Source organism: Phaseolus vulgaris, chromosome 2, assembly GCF_051622355.1.
Source record: "Phaseolus vulgaris cultivar YP4 chromosome 2, ASM5162235v1, whole genome shotgun sequence".
Classification (NCBI taxonomy): domain Eukaryota; kingdom Viridiplantae; phylum Streptophyta; class Magnoliopsida; order Fabales; family Fabaceae; genus Phaseolus; species Phaseolus vulgaris.
In genome coordinates, this window is record NC_143499.1 from 21,303,208 (window position 1) to 21,318,434 (window position 15,227).

The 15,227-nt window shown below is 31.0% G+C and overlaps 2 protein-coding genes across 3 annotated transcripts; one reads left to right on the forward strand and one right to left on the reverse strand.

The window, feature by feature from the left end:
- The first annotated feature begins 60 nt into the window (after positions 1–60).
- LOC137810893 (Pyruvate kinase family protein) lies at positions 61–3,774 on the forward strand. Its single transcript, XM_068612385.1, has 3 exons — positions 61–507; positions 1,715–2,176; positions 2,661–3,774. The coding sequence occupies exons 1-3, from the start codon at positions 277–279 to the stop codon at positions 3,471–3,473; spliced, it is 1,506 nt and encodes a 501-aa protein (XP_068468486.1). The 5' UTR covers positions 61–276; the 3' UTR covers positions 3,474–3,774.
- A 1,557-nt stretch (positions 3,775–5,331) lies between these two features.
- LOC137810895 (uncharacterized) lies at positions 5,332–10,639 on the reverse strand. Of its 2 annotated transcripts, none has more exons than XM_068612386.2 (5): positions 10,293–10,639; positions 10,014–10,207; positions 8,652–8,970; positions 8,218–8,310; positions 5,332–5,855 (listed from the first exon to the last, which is right to left on the reverse strand). In XM_068612386.2, the coding sequence occupies exons 1-5, from the start codon at positions 10,398–10,400 to the stop codon at positions 5,820–5,822; spliced, it is 750 nt and encodes a 249-aa protein (XP_068468487.1). In that variant the 5' UTR covers positions 10,401–10,639; the 3' UTR covers positions 5,332–5,819. The 2 variants fall into 2 exon arrangements, with proteins under 2 accessions (XP_068468487.1, XP_068468488.1); XM_068612387.2 differs by lacking the exon at positions 5,332–5,855 and adding an exon at positions 7,155–7,510 and having other exon boundaries at positions 10,293–10,600.
- Positions 10,640–15,227: the final 4,588 nt, after the last annotated feature.

The window sequence follows — 15,227 nt, forward strand, 5'->3', positions numbered from 1 at the left end:
AAAATATATTACATTTTAATAATAAAATAGTATTTTTACATATGTAAATGAAGAAATAAGATTGGTGGGGAGGAAGATTATGTGGAAGGCATTCCTATAAAAGTGTCACAATCTTAGTGTTTTAAAAAAAGAATAAAAAAAAGGATCGCAGGGAGCATAAAATACAAGAGTCGCATCTCAACCTTTTTTGTCTTGTCTACTTTTTTCCGTGAGTTTTCGTTGAAAAATAAAGAGTGTGGTTTTCGTTGTTTGCGAGACACAGCAACTCAAGCAGAGATGGCGACACCGATTGTGGCAGAGAACAGACCCAAAACGAAGATCGTCTGCACGCTCGGACCCGCATCGCGTTCCGTTCCGATGGTCGAGAAGCTTCTACGAGCCGGCATGAACGTTGCTCGTTTTAACTTCTCCCATGGGTCCCACGAATACCACCAGGAAACCCTCGATAACCTAAGAGCCGCCATGGAGAACACCGGTATTCTCTGCGCCGTCATGCTCGACACCAAGGCACGACATTTGTATTTCATGATCCCTTTTGTCCCCCCCTTTTTTTAATTATGATTATCTATATATTCTCATCGCCGATTTTTTTTTTATATTTTTTAAATCTGACTTTTGATTTGATTATTGCTAATTTTCTGATTCGGATGGGAATAGGTTGTGACGATTGCTATTGTCTAATCTGACTGTGCATGTGTTTGTGTGTATGTGTGTGTGAAAGTGAAATGTCTGAGTAATGTTAGTATTGAGATTTGAGTACTTAATATTGTATGAATCAAATCTAATCTTGGATTGGTTGCTGGATAATCGAGATTATCTAATAATCTCTTGTGACCTACCACCCATGTTCTTGTTTCTAATATGTTTTATGCTTCCGTAAGGATTTGAATTGGGATTTTGATTCTCTCTGGTTTACTGTTAAGAGGAGAGGTCTGATTCAATAATCGTAACCATTTATTACAATCTTTCTTTAAAATAAAAACCATCTATAACTATGAAAGGATAACGCGGAACATGTGAGTCTGATTTAGTAGGTTAGTGGGTTTGTAATACAGTGAGTTTATTTTGGTTTTTGATTTTATTTTAATCGTAGATTAAGTAAAATACATAATAAATTATTTGGATTTGTTAAATAGTATCTCTGTTAAAAAGTAAATATGAGAGGATCCAAATCCTTTTAATTGTGTTCGCTACCCGCATTATGTATAAGTTGGAAAAACCGATGCGGCTGAGACGTCATACACATTGAAGTGCATAAGGTAATAAGAAATGAGTATTTTTGAGGTCCCTATACCTCCATGATGTTTAACATTGAACAAAAACGGTACTCAATTATCAATGTCTCAAATCAATGATGGATTCTATTTTATGACTAAAACCTTGGTCAGGCTATTGTTATCTCATGTTGATCCGTAAAATGTAGTAAGACATTAATTTTGTACTAAGATGAGCTCTTATGATTACAAGATTGACCTCTCTGAAGAAAACATTGGTGTGCTTGTGTAAACCAGGTGCTTTTACCTAACTGAGTTGTAGCCCTTGCCCTTTTGATACATATTTCATTATTCTTGTCAAGAGGAATATTGAATGATCCAATCCTTTTGATTGATATTGTGTTGGTATTGTTTTGTGGACCATGCCAATCATATTTTAGAAACTTTCGTCCATAGTCATGGTTTTCTTTCATTTTTTCTGACTATCTACATTTTTGTAGGGGCCTGAGATTCGAACTGGATTTCTCAAGGACGGTAAGCCTATCCAACTGAAACAAGGTAATGAAATAACCGTTTCCACTGACTATAGCATAAAGGGTGATGAAACAATGATTTGTATGAGCTACAAAAAGTTGGCTGAGGATGTGAAGCCCGGAATGGTCATACTGTGTGCGGATGGCACCATATCATTTACAGTTTTATCATCTGACAAAAAATTGGGTTTGGTTCGATGCCGGTGTGAGAACTCTGCTACTCTTGGTGAGAGGAAGAATGTTAATTTGCCTGGAGTGATAGTGGATCTCCCAACTTTGACAGAGAAAGACAAGGAAGATATCTTGGTCTGGGGAGTTCCCAATAAAATTGACATGATTGCTCTTTCTTTTGTTCGAAAAGGTTCTGACCTGGTGGAAGTCAGGAAAGTTCTTGGACAACATGCTAAGAACATCATGCTCATGTCTAAGGTATGTTTTGTTGTGTTCTCTTTTATGGAAAAGGAAAGGGATTCAAGATCTGGATAAAAAAAATGTTAATTATTCAGAATTGGTTGTAATACCCTTGAGATGCCTTTTACATCCCTGCTAGTGTATGCTATAGGATATCATCTATCAAATTTGTTATGTTCTTTAAAGGAACAACTTTATAAGTTTCTGACTTTTTGCTATCTCTAATATAGTGTTACATTTAAAAGGAATACCAACAACACTTTATCTAATTCATTCCTTTTCAGCATGCACTATTGAATGAAATCAATGTGGGTCCTAGTAAATGATGTGCGGTCACTTCTTATTTAATGGGTGTCACTCCTTTATTTATAGGGTCTCACGGGGATTTCTCTCAATTATATATAATAAAGAGTATTTTTAAAATAGCATGTTGCTATCATTTCTCTGTATTTACTTGTTTCTGGTCACTTATTCTGCCCATTACTTCAAATGTACATGACAGGTTGAAAACCAAGAAGGGGTTGCGAACTTTGATGAGATCCTTGCAAATTCAGATGCTTTTATGGTGGCACGTGGTGATCTTGGAATGGAAATTCCAATAGAGAAGATATTTCTCGCTCAGAAAGTGATGATTTATAAGTGCAATATCCAAGGAAAACCTGTTGTTACTGCAACCCAGATGTTGGAGTCAATGATCAAATCTCCCAGGCCAACCCGGGCTGAAGCTACTGATGTTGCCAACGCAGTTCTTGATGGCACAGACTGTGTGATGCTTAGTGGTGAAACAGCTGCTGGAGCTTATCCAGAACTTGCTGTTCGAACAATGGCTAAAATATGCATTGAAGCAGAAAGCACCCTTGATTATGGGGATGTGTTTAAAAGGATTATGGAACACTCGCCTGTACCCATGAGCCCATTGGAGAGTTTAGCTTCTTCTGCTGTGAGAACAGCCAACTCGGCTAAAGCGGTTCTTATATTGGTTTTAACTAGAGGAGGGAGTACTGCAAAATTGGTGGCTAAATACAGGCCAGGGATGCCAATTCTTTCTGTAGTTGTTCCCGAGCTCAAGACTGATACCTTTGACTGGGCATGCAGTGACGAGGCCCCTGCGAGACACAGCCTGATATTCCGTGGATTGGTTCCAATATTGAGTGCAGCGTCTGCTAGAGCTTCTCATGCTGAAACAACAGAAGAAGCCATAGAATTTGCCATGCAACATGCCAAGTCCAAGGGTCTCTGCCATAACGGGGATTCTATTGTGGCACTGCATCGTGTGGGCACTGCATCTGTCATCAAGATCTTGACTGTGAAATGATCACCCCATTAGGAGTTTTTCTGTTTTTTGGCAATTATTTTAGATGGTGCAAAGAAGTCTCGCACACCATTTCGAATCTACATTGGGTGCAAACTTACATAAAAAACAATTTATTAGGATGGGTTTCCTGCTGTCCACATAACACATATTAAGGTTTCTTTGTTTCATTCGCCTTTTCATTGTGGCGAGTAGCCACTTGTTTTCATTTGGTAAGATTTTGTACGAGGCTTTTGGTGAACCAAAAAACTAGCCGACTTCTGGATTTTGAATTTTTACTGTCTAAAGTTGTTTTGATTGACAAGGTTATGCCTTTTCTTTGTTTGATTGGCTAAGTGGGTTCTCATCTTCATAAATCCGGCGGAATAGGTTATTGTATTTTATTTCAACAATGACCTGGTAAAGTTAACCCATTTCAATTACGATGGGTTGGAAAGTAAACTTGTTCATATAAAAATAAATAAATAATAGAAATTATACAGGCAAAAAAGGTAAGAACATATTATTTTCATCCTTTTCTCTATTCACTCCGTCCATAATTTTATTTATTGTTGTTTCAATAATGTTCGAGTTTCTTTGTCTATTTGCCAATTGGTGACTGGTATTTGTTGGTGAATCTGATGGATTATTTTCAGTGAGATATTTTACTTCTAATCATGATTTTCTTATCAATAAAGTTCGAGTCTAAGATTTTACTTGAAACAATCCAAATTTAGTTTCATCCCCAAGATTTTTAAGAAAGGTTTGGCGTTATTTAGATTCTAGAAGTTAAAAAAAAAAAGATATCTTGAACAACTTCAATAATAAGCCAAAATTTAAATTCTGAAATTATGCAAAACAAATATTTTTAAATTTAATTTTCAGAAATAATTTTACATTAGTTTCATATAGGAGTCTGGGAAATCTATTTTTATACGTTCTAAAATAAAAGTTCGCACTACAATTTCAGATACTATTCAATTATATTTAGTCCTTTCTGACCCTCTATCTCTCAAAATGTGAATGACATTACTTGCTTGAATTTTTTTTATGAATATGGTGTATGATTAGGTGAAAAATTACTTTGCTTTTTTTTTTATACGTGCATTCAAATTATCTTTCGGAAACTTATTTTTGGTCTTTCAACCATATATATTTTTGCAACTAATCCTACTTTCTACAATATCAGTATTTATCTTAATGAATGATGTGTGTTAATTCTATCGTGCTGCAATTTTCTAATTTCACCCTTCAGATGTTCCATATTCAGTGTAGGAATCTATTGGAAATCTCAACATTATCTAGGACGTAACTCAAATAAAATATACAAGTACTTACAATTTTTTCTTTACAAATCAATGTTATAGGATCAGACGTAAATAAACTTTCAATAGTAATGCTATGAAACTCAGGAACATGTTGAGATAACATGGAAATGACCTCCAGACTTTCTTTTTGCAGCGTTACTCTGAGATCGTGTTTTTGGTAGAATAACTACAGTAGTGAAATTTAAACCTAAACTGTTGTGTAAATTATTCAAAACTGTTATTGATAATCCTGGTGGTTTTTATTGCTTGAACATTTTGATTTAGTCTTCAAACATTAATGTGATGTGGATTGAGTACAACAATAATACTTTAATACTCATACCTGAAAGCAATAATATCATGTGATCTAAGTAATTGAAGCAATAAAAAAAGACACAAATCTTAAGTAACTATTCCATACCATCAAATAGTAGGTAAAATTTTTATTTTGGTCAATTTAAATTATACAACTCTGGGTTTGTCTTTTTTAGTTCACGTTGATGATATGTTTTGCTTGACCAGTAAGCGTTGAAGAATCGACAGCCGCTCACGTGCTGCTTAATTCAATCACAATATGAATATGAACACTAATTCATTCAAAGTATCTTTAATACCGTGTATAATGGTCTAGTTTTAGAAAAAATTGGAACAAAAAATATATTTTGCTAGCATTCCCTTGGTAACTACTGATTTACTAACTGGCCCTAATCAATCACTGCAAAATGAAAAACAAAAAGCAAAATAGAATCCTGGAAAAAAAGATAATACATCCCCAGGACTTCTTGTTCACCTATAGCTATAGACGTAGCATGCAAAGCTGGAGCGCAGTGTAACAAACTGCTTACTTGCCCATTTGCAGATATGTCAGCAACATGAAACCCAAATATTTTGACACAACCATAACGGCTTCCTTAGTTCAAGGGAAAACATGATATTTGTCATAAGATGTACCAATCGGTGCACCTCTCCTTTCCACCAACATTCAGTCAGAAACATGCCAACAAAATTGCACATGGTACAAGACCCACTCCCACAGTGAGAACAATGTTTATGGGGATCTATTTCAAACAATTTCCCTCTTAACTAACCCATTCTCTTCCTGCAAAGGACAAAGGCCGATCGTAACCAAGACATATATATATATATATATATATATATATATATATACTATACATTGAAAGATAACCAGATCATATTTATAATAAGGAATTTACGTATCAAATAAATATCTCAGATTTTGGGGGATCAAATGGCAGTAGAGGGCATTCAGCTAATGAAATAAACGAATTAGAGGGCATTCAGCTAATAAAATAACAAGATTTAATGTAATCAACCCAAATACAAAATGTAACCAACCCAAATACAAAATGTAACATTCATATGCAACAGTTAAAACTAGACATCTTTTATGTTTAGCTTTCGTTTTGTTCTGGAGTACTTGGACTAGGTTTTAAGATTCGATATTTGGCCGTGAATTCTGGAGTACTTGGACTAGGTTTTAAGATTCAATATTTGGCCGTGAATTCACAAGAAGGAATAGAAATATATTATTTTACATTACCATTGTAAAAAAGAGGAAATTATGCAGAATGAAGTACTAATTTCAGCAGATGATTTTTAAGATTAAAAATACTTAAGAATGACTTATTGATGAAAAATATCCAAGGTTAATAGAAATATTTAACAATAAATATTACTACTGAAATCCAAAACTAGAATTGAGACAACTCAGTCCTCTGTGTAGTCAACTCAATAAATTAGAAGGGAGCAGCAGTAAAGGACACAAAAAGGCACTTTCCTTTAGGACAACACTCAATCTAACAAAGTAGTGTGGATAGATGAGGAACCATCTTTAAATCTGGAAAAATTGGGACATCAAATACAACTATGAATTAATAAAATGGAAAAAAACATTGCTAAAATAGAGGCACATATGGCAGACTTGCCAAAATTGAGACACTGTAAGAAAAGCAACTTCCAGAACTGAGGTAACTTAGGGAGAGACCCTCTAGGTCAGTGGGTACAATGGACTTGGAACTTATGGCCAGAAGAGAGATGGCTTGAAATTCACTCTGCTACCAACTTGATTCTCATACAAGAAAGCAAAGAGAGTATATTGGAATTGTGTACTCAAACGACACAAGGTGTGGTACCAATTACAATCATTGCTACAATTTTAAGTAACGCCTAAATTGCTAAATACTTGGAGCACTCGTTGACTGTATTCATATACAAAAATGTATAAAATATTTTATAATGACAACTTCGGTTTACAGGAACAGAGTAAAACAGTAGCCGGAACCAGGCTAGAAAGTAAGATATGGATGGAATTATCCACAAGGAATTGCCTTTAATCTCTCTGTGAGGATGCTGTAATGTGCACTGATTATTTATGAACTTAGAAATAATAACCGAATATCAATTTGTTAATTGTAATTGTTGTACAGAATATGTACAATTATAGCATGCTTAATGCAAGTCTGTAATTGCCTTTCTTATAAAAAAAATAGACATAAAAAAACAAACAGAGCCATTGCCGACTAAAAGCATCACAGATAAAATGTGGACATTCGGCCTATCAATCACAACAACACTTTACAAGCCAGAGTTTTACATAGTCTTCCTATCAATAATAGATCATTCATTTAATCAAATTATGTTGAATGGACCAAACAAAAGGCTCCCCCTTAGATGGAAACTCAACCATAATCTCTTCCAGAGAATTAGCAGACACACACTTTAATTCGCACAAGACTGTTTAAATAGTTCAAAAGAAAGTTAATTGGTAAATAAACCAAAAGATTCAAAATTCTCCAATTCAAAAGAATAATAAAAAATTATAACAATATAATCAAATAAATGGGACAAATATGCCATGATATAAACTGAAGTCTCCTTATTATTTGGGTCCATGAAAATTCCAAGAAAATGGAACCTTAAAAACAACTACAATCAAACAAAACATCAATGAAAGTAAAATTACTCCATTACCAAGTAGAAGCCAATCGCCGAACCTTATCCCAAACCAACTAACGATCCTAAGAAATCTTAACGATGCAACCTGGAGCCCACTAGCTAGAAATCTCCTTAATAGACACAATTATAACTAAAAATATAAATTATTTCCCTGTATACATAGCAGGATCTTTTATAGGCATAAAATCAGGATGGCAGTTAAACTATTCCTCTAAAAGCATCATATTAGGACCTAACCTTATAATATTTACCAAAAAATTACTTGTACAAAATAAATAAAAACTCCAAAAAATGACCATTGTTGAAGTTATAAAAATCCATAAATACATTCATCCATCTGCACCATTCTGTATAACACTTACCAAAAATTCATGGTAAACTGTAGTAAACAACTTAATGAGGTTATAGAAAAACTAATACAAATTGACAGTGTTGTAAAAGGTTAATTGATTAAAAAAGAGCATATTAATTAAGCAGATACTTACATCCACAGCCTGGTAAGATCTGCCAGCGGATGACTTCTGAGAAACTTCAGCAAATGACATGGACTCGTTCTGGGTAATGTCATGATTGAGCATCTAAAACCAAATGAAATGAGACATATAAATCCTACTAAGGTTTACCCAAATAGAGAATTAATAGATAAAAGAGTATGATGACAAAATATGAAATAACAATATATTTATTATGTATTGATTATTTTTTCTCAATATAAATAAAGCATCCATGTTGTCTAAAAAACATATGGTTTCAGCTCAATGTTTCTCTTTTTCCTTATAGTTTAACCGTTGTTAACAAGTTAGGGTCCCAGTGGACTAGTGAATAAAAATGCTTATCTGTAAGATCAAAACTGAAGCAGATAAAATTGATACGAACTGAAAGTAATCATGATGTATGGTTTTAGCAAAGTTTAGCGTACCCCACTTGGATATTTGTTTTCATGACCATCTTCAAATAGGGATGAGTAGTATGATGGATCATATATAGAACCTCCAAGTATCTCATTGGAATTTGAGCATTGCCTAGCTACTGCAGGTGTTACAGGACTCAAAAAACTACTCCTCAAATCAGCATCTGCTGCTCGAGAAACTGTGTCTACATAGGAAGCACCCAACCTATAAATTTGAATCCATAACAACGAGGATGATAGCCTCACTGTAAAACCAACACTTTGCATAACCAGTGTAACTTTCACTGAAAATATAAAAAATGTTGTGTAATCCCGAGTAGAAATGTTCCTGCAAACACACATAACGTTCTTCATCATATATGAATGGAAAACACAGTCATGATCACTTGTCTGAATCTTACAAATATAGAAAATCAGTTCACGTCAATCTCTCTTCACTGCATATAGCAGCAAGTACGTTTTGTTAAATTGACAAAAAATACTAAATGTAGGATGCGTGCTGTTAAAATTACTGTTTAGGTAAAGTAGGAGGGAAAGAGAGACTGAATAATATTCTAGTTTAGATTAATATGGTGTGTTCAATATTAATTCAATGTTCCTATTTATACTAATAATTAGGCCTTACCAGCTGAAACCCACAAATAAATCAAGAAATGTAATAAAATCCAGAATTAACTCTGAAGATTGCTTCCTCAATTAGATGACTAATTGATTCCACATATATATTCTAAGATGTTGCAAATATATTTTCAAGAAATTTTAAGATATTCCAAAATAAAGTAAACATTTATATATTCTAACATTTCCCCTCAAATTAAAGTTTACTTAGCTTTAACCTTGTTACAAATAAACAAATGAAAACTGAAAATAAGCTTGTTGAATACAGTGGATGGAATAACAACTACAGGATGCAGGAGAGTTTGAAGAGATGAAACGACCATCAGCTTGGTCACAATATTTACATAACAAGGAAGAAAACGTTTCATTGGAGAGTTGTTCAATGGAAATTCCCTGTACACTATGGGAAGTAAAACCTTTCCAAGATCAAGAACATCAAGAAAACATAGAAAAACTCAATAAACATGGAAATTAAAATCGGGAGTAAAATCTAGGAAGCATTAAGAAATAAATAATTCTAGTAACAATGCAAGTGGTTTCAAACTCAGCTTTAACAAGAAAATCACTCGCAAGCATATCTCATCCTCACTAAAAGGTTAGCACATTACAGGTTAACATAGATGATCAGCCAAGATTAAACCAATGCCCCGTCCTAAGGAGCAAGAATCATCAACCAAGATTCAACCCATTTGGTCTCAAGTAATATTAATCAAATAAAAAAATTGAGCAATAAAACATATTCGCTGAACGCACCAAATTTCTTGAGCGAAAAGAATAAACCAAGAAACGTCAAGCAATATGGCACAGAAGAGAAGAAAGGCGTAGGTGCGGCCAAGGCTCTGGCTGCTACTCTCAATTGCGACCAAAGCAAACAACGCAACTACCAGATTTACGAGCGACACACCATTATAGGATGCTCCCAACGATCCAATTAATGCGCACCCAATCTAGCATTTGGAAAATGCCCAAAAAATTCAATTAATGAGAACAATGCGCAAGTAAGGCATGAAATAAGAGAGGGTGGATGAGAACCTGTAGGTAAATGAGGATGACAGCGAAGGACTGGAGCCTATCGTAGTCACGAATCCATGGCTGTAATCGATCTCGCAAATTCAAACAGGAAGAACAACAAAGCATCATAAAAGACTATCACCAATTTAGCTTTGAATCTAAATCAATCGGAGCAAAAACTTGTAATGCATCATCCCCTTCACCCTCAATCACTGCGATGGTGCTGTTTTGTTCGTATTGCTTGAACAAATTCTCCACAGCGAAACAGTACTTTGGGGGCAATTTCAACTTATATTGTGTCCTCTTTTCTCTCCACTCCTGTAACCAACTTTCTTTTTCTTCCTTTTCTTTTTTATCTCTCTGCTCCCTATTCAGTCATTTTTTTTTATTTTATTTCCCTTTTTCTTCCTTACACAGTTTTCTTTTCACTGCTTCTCCATAGTTTTACTTTACTATTTTAAAGGACTTTTATTTTCAATTCTACACTGAAAACATAGATGTACTGGAAAAGGCATTTAAGGCTCATGTTAGATGCTTACAAGGTGTAACAATACAGTGTGGATATCAGCTCAACCATCATTCATAATAAAAATTAATTCATAATCAAATTTAATCACTAATATAACCAGAGACCTTATATTTATATAAAATAAATATTTTCCCTCTTTATATATAACCATATAATTTATTAGATATGAATAAATTCATATATTTAAATATGGACCGTTTAATCATAAAAATGTGAGTTGATTTTATTGATTTATCTTCGTAATATTATTTTTAAAATTAATAAAATGTAAATTTTTAAATATAAATTTTGAATTTTTTTTTTATTAAATTAATTATTATTTTTATTTTGATTGTGTAATAAAATGTATAAAAGAAATTATTGTGATGTTCTAATTTTTAATCAAATTTAAATTTTAATCCTATTAATGAATTGATTAATAAAATATTTTGTTAAATATATAATTTTTTTTAAGGTAATACATGTGAATACAGGATTAGTATTATAATTTGAATAATAATAAAAATAATATATAATAATATAATATTATATTTAAATTTTATTATAAAAAATTAAGGTTTCACTAGTATTGAAAGATAAACAATATACATAGAATGAAAAAATATATATGGAATATTTGTGAAGGTGCTATAATTGAGGGGAGTTTCTTTCTCTACCTCCATGTCTTTCTTTTTTTCACTTCATACTTCAAAAAATACTTAAATTATCTTTTGGCATTTTTCATTTAATTTCAGAATGTGAAATTCAAATACTTCTCGGATTATAGAATCATGAAGTTAAATTTTTTGTTTTATATTGTACAATATTCCATATTACACAATCAAAAATATAAATTTATATTCTATATTGTAGATTTTGGAATTGATAATTTTAGAGTTTTGAAAATATGATGTTGGAGGAAAACATTATGAGGGTGTAAAAAGAAATTTTTAAATTTTTAAGATATGCTAACTATATGGGTCAGTCCACTATGTGGGATGAACTTAAGTGAATCAGATAGTTGAAATAGATTGACCTGCACGACTTGTTGCGCATTGTCATACCTAGAAATAATGTAGTTATAAAAAATTTTGACATCATGGTTTTTATTATTATTTTAAAGCATAAGAGAGTAAAATATAAGATTTCATCTTCAAAATAATAAATTAAAAAATAGAATAAATAAATAAATTATAATAATATTATCAAAATTTCATCTACTAATTTTATTTATTATATATATGAAATGTTTCACCAAACATCAGCTAAATATAAGTTTAAATATTTTAAATACTATAAATTTTAAATTTCGTTTTTATTATTATTAGATGTTATAAAATGAGGAAACATGTTATATTGAATTTAATATTTTTCTTAAATTTAATTTTATATTGAATTTAATATTTTTCTTAAATTTAATGTTATATTGAATTTAATAGTTTTCTTAAATTTAATGTTATTTTAATATTTGAATAAAAGTGGACTAATAATTCAATATTTTTATGATTATAAGTGAAAATAAATTATTATTTTATAGTATTTTAAATTTATAACCAACACTTTAAATTATTTAAAGTATAAAGGATAATAAAATTAAATGTATATTATTTAATTTCATGTTAGTTAAAGATATTTTTAAAAATTACTCTTATTTTCTAAAATATTTTTAATAATTTAAGTATAAAAATAATAAATTCAAATGTAAAATGTTGAACAAAATATTAGTTAAAATATTCATATAATTTTAAATGAGTTTATCAATTAATATTATATAATAACTAAAATCATATTTGTATCCATATGTATATATACATCTAAATAATATAATTAATAGAAAGAATATATATTTAATGAAAAAAATATGTAAATTAATTATAAAATGTTTATATTTGAAAAAATATATAATTGATTTAAAAAAAACTTAGTATAGTTATAAAAAATAATTAATTTAAAAAATATTGAATCAAACATTAGTTAAAAACTTGTTTAAATCAAATTATAATTTTATATAAAATTTTCTTATTATTTAATTATTTTAATAATTTTAATAATTTTAAAATTAATAATAATATTTACTTATTTAAATAAAAATTTTGTGAATGTGATTATAAAAGATAAAATAAACTATATCTTTAATAATAGTAATAAATTCAAATTATGTATGAAGGTAATATTTATGTGTTAGACAAATTTATCAAACCCTGTGAAACGAAATCTTGAGACCATGTTAACCTTTCTCAACTTCAACCTTTAAAATTTTAATCAATTACATATATTAAAACTTTATAAATTGTATTTAAATTATTATTGAATATTAGTTTTATAGATTATATATCTTAATTAATATTCTGAATGATTGTTGATAAGCATATGACAAAAAAAAGTATATAAGATCAAACGTTTTATTTTTCATCTTTTCATTTGTATTTTGTTTCAGAATATATTAAATTCAAATGTATATTGTTCAAGTCTATCAATCTCTTTCTATTAAGAAAAATAATATTAGTGTTGTTTCATAACAAAATATGTTTATCGTCTTCAACGTAGGCCTTTTTTATTTTGGTACGAGGAGAATATTAAAACAATTGTGTGGTTTAATATAAAGGTATAATTTTTTAACTGAATTTTAACTTATTTTACGCAAAAAAAAAGGTACTTAAATAAGTGTATCATCTATCTGGTCAATTTAACTATTATAATGTTATCAAAGCATATATGAGCATATTATCATAAGACGTACAAACCAATGAAATGAACATATAAAATAATAAATAATATTATAATAAAAAAATCGCATCATTGTAAAAATGGTAGAAATAAAGCATGAGATGAATGGAGTTACTTATGCTTTCATGGTAGAATCAATGTATAAGACTATTAGTGGTTTAGCGTGTAAATTATATATATATATATATATATATATATATATATATATATATATATATATATATATATATGTGTGTGTGTGTGTTTCCGTTGGGATGAGGTCGGTTGGAGTTCGGGTGGGTTTTGAGTTATCTCCCTTCAAGCTCTAGTGATTTAGTTTCCAAGGAATGAGGGAGGTTCCACCAATAAAAAATATTTCGATGTTCAAGTTAGTAAGAATATAAAATTCTGTTATATAGTAAATATAGTGCTACAATTCGAGTTGAGATACTCCCTATGAGTAGTCATCTATTTATAAGCCTTCATGACTTTGGATCTTTGACACTGGTTTTTCCAGGTTATAATGTGTCATATAATAGTATCTTTTCATAAAATATGAATATCATATATATCATATCATGTATATAAATCGGAGTATTCTGTAATATATAATTGGAACACTTATGCAATATAATCAAGGACATTGTGTAGGTAAATCAAAGCATTCAAAGAAGTCGGGATATTGTGCGTTAAAATCACGTTAATAGTGCATTCATAAGATTGATTCCCATAATATATTTATCTAAATTAATATTATTTCGCTAACATAATTATGGGGGGTTTATAATAATAGTCCCAGAAATCATGGTGATTATGAGAGACAAAATTTTCTCTTGTATAATGGCTATGAGAGACAAAATTAATAAGACTCTTTTTATTAAAAGGTCAAAATCTCCCATCATTTTGGTTCAAATTTATGTTGATGATATCATATTTGGTACTACTAATGATTGCCTGTGTGAGAAATTTGTGACAGTTATGCAGGGGGTGTTTGAAATGTCTATGATGGGAGAGTTATCCTTCTTTTTAGGGTTACAAGTCAAGCGATTAAAGGATGACATCTTCCTAAGCCAAACTAAGTACTGCAAGGAGATTCTCAAGAAGTTTGAGATGGAAAACTGCAAAGAGGCATCCACACCAATGTCAACAAGATGCTATATGGATGTTGATTTGGCTAGAACAGTAGTGGATCAAACCAAATTTAGAGGATTAATTGGTTCTTTATTTTATCTCACTACTAGCAGGCCCGACATCATGTTTGCAGTTTCCTATGTGCTAGATTTCAATCAAATCCAAAAGAATCTCACTTCAAGGTTGGCAAACGAATTCTAAAATATCTTAAGGGCATAACCAGTGTTGGTTTATGGTATCCCTCTCACTCTCCTATACATTTGGTTGGTTAATCTGATTTTGATTTTGTAGGGTGCAAGCTGGACAAAAAAAACACAAGTGACACTTGTCACCTTCTTGGTTTAAGGCTCATATCTTGGCATAATCTTCTTTATTATCAAAATCTTTCTTAATTTTGTTTTTATCCATTCTCTTATTCTATTTGTAAAGACAAATACATGATTCTATTTGTAAAGACAAATACATGGAGAATTGGAGGTTTATGTGTTGTAATTCTTCTACTTTATGGTGTGTCTAAATCTACTTTGAGCTGCAACTGCAATAGCTCTGAACTGTTGTTGCCATAACTCTGATTCACACTATGATTTTGCTAACACGTTGTCACACACACT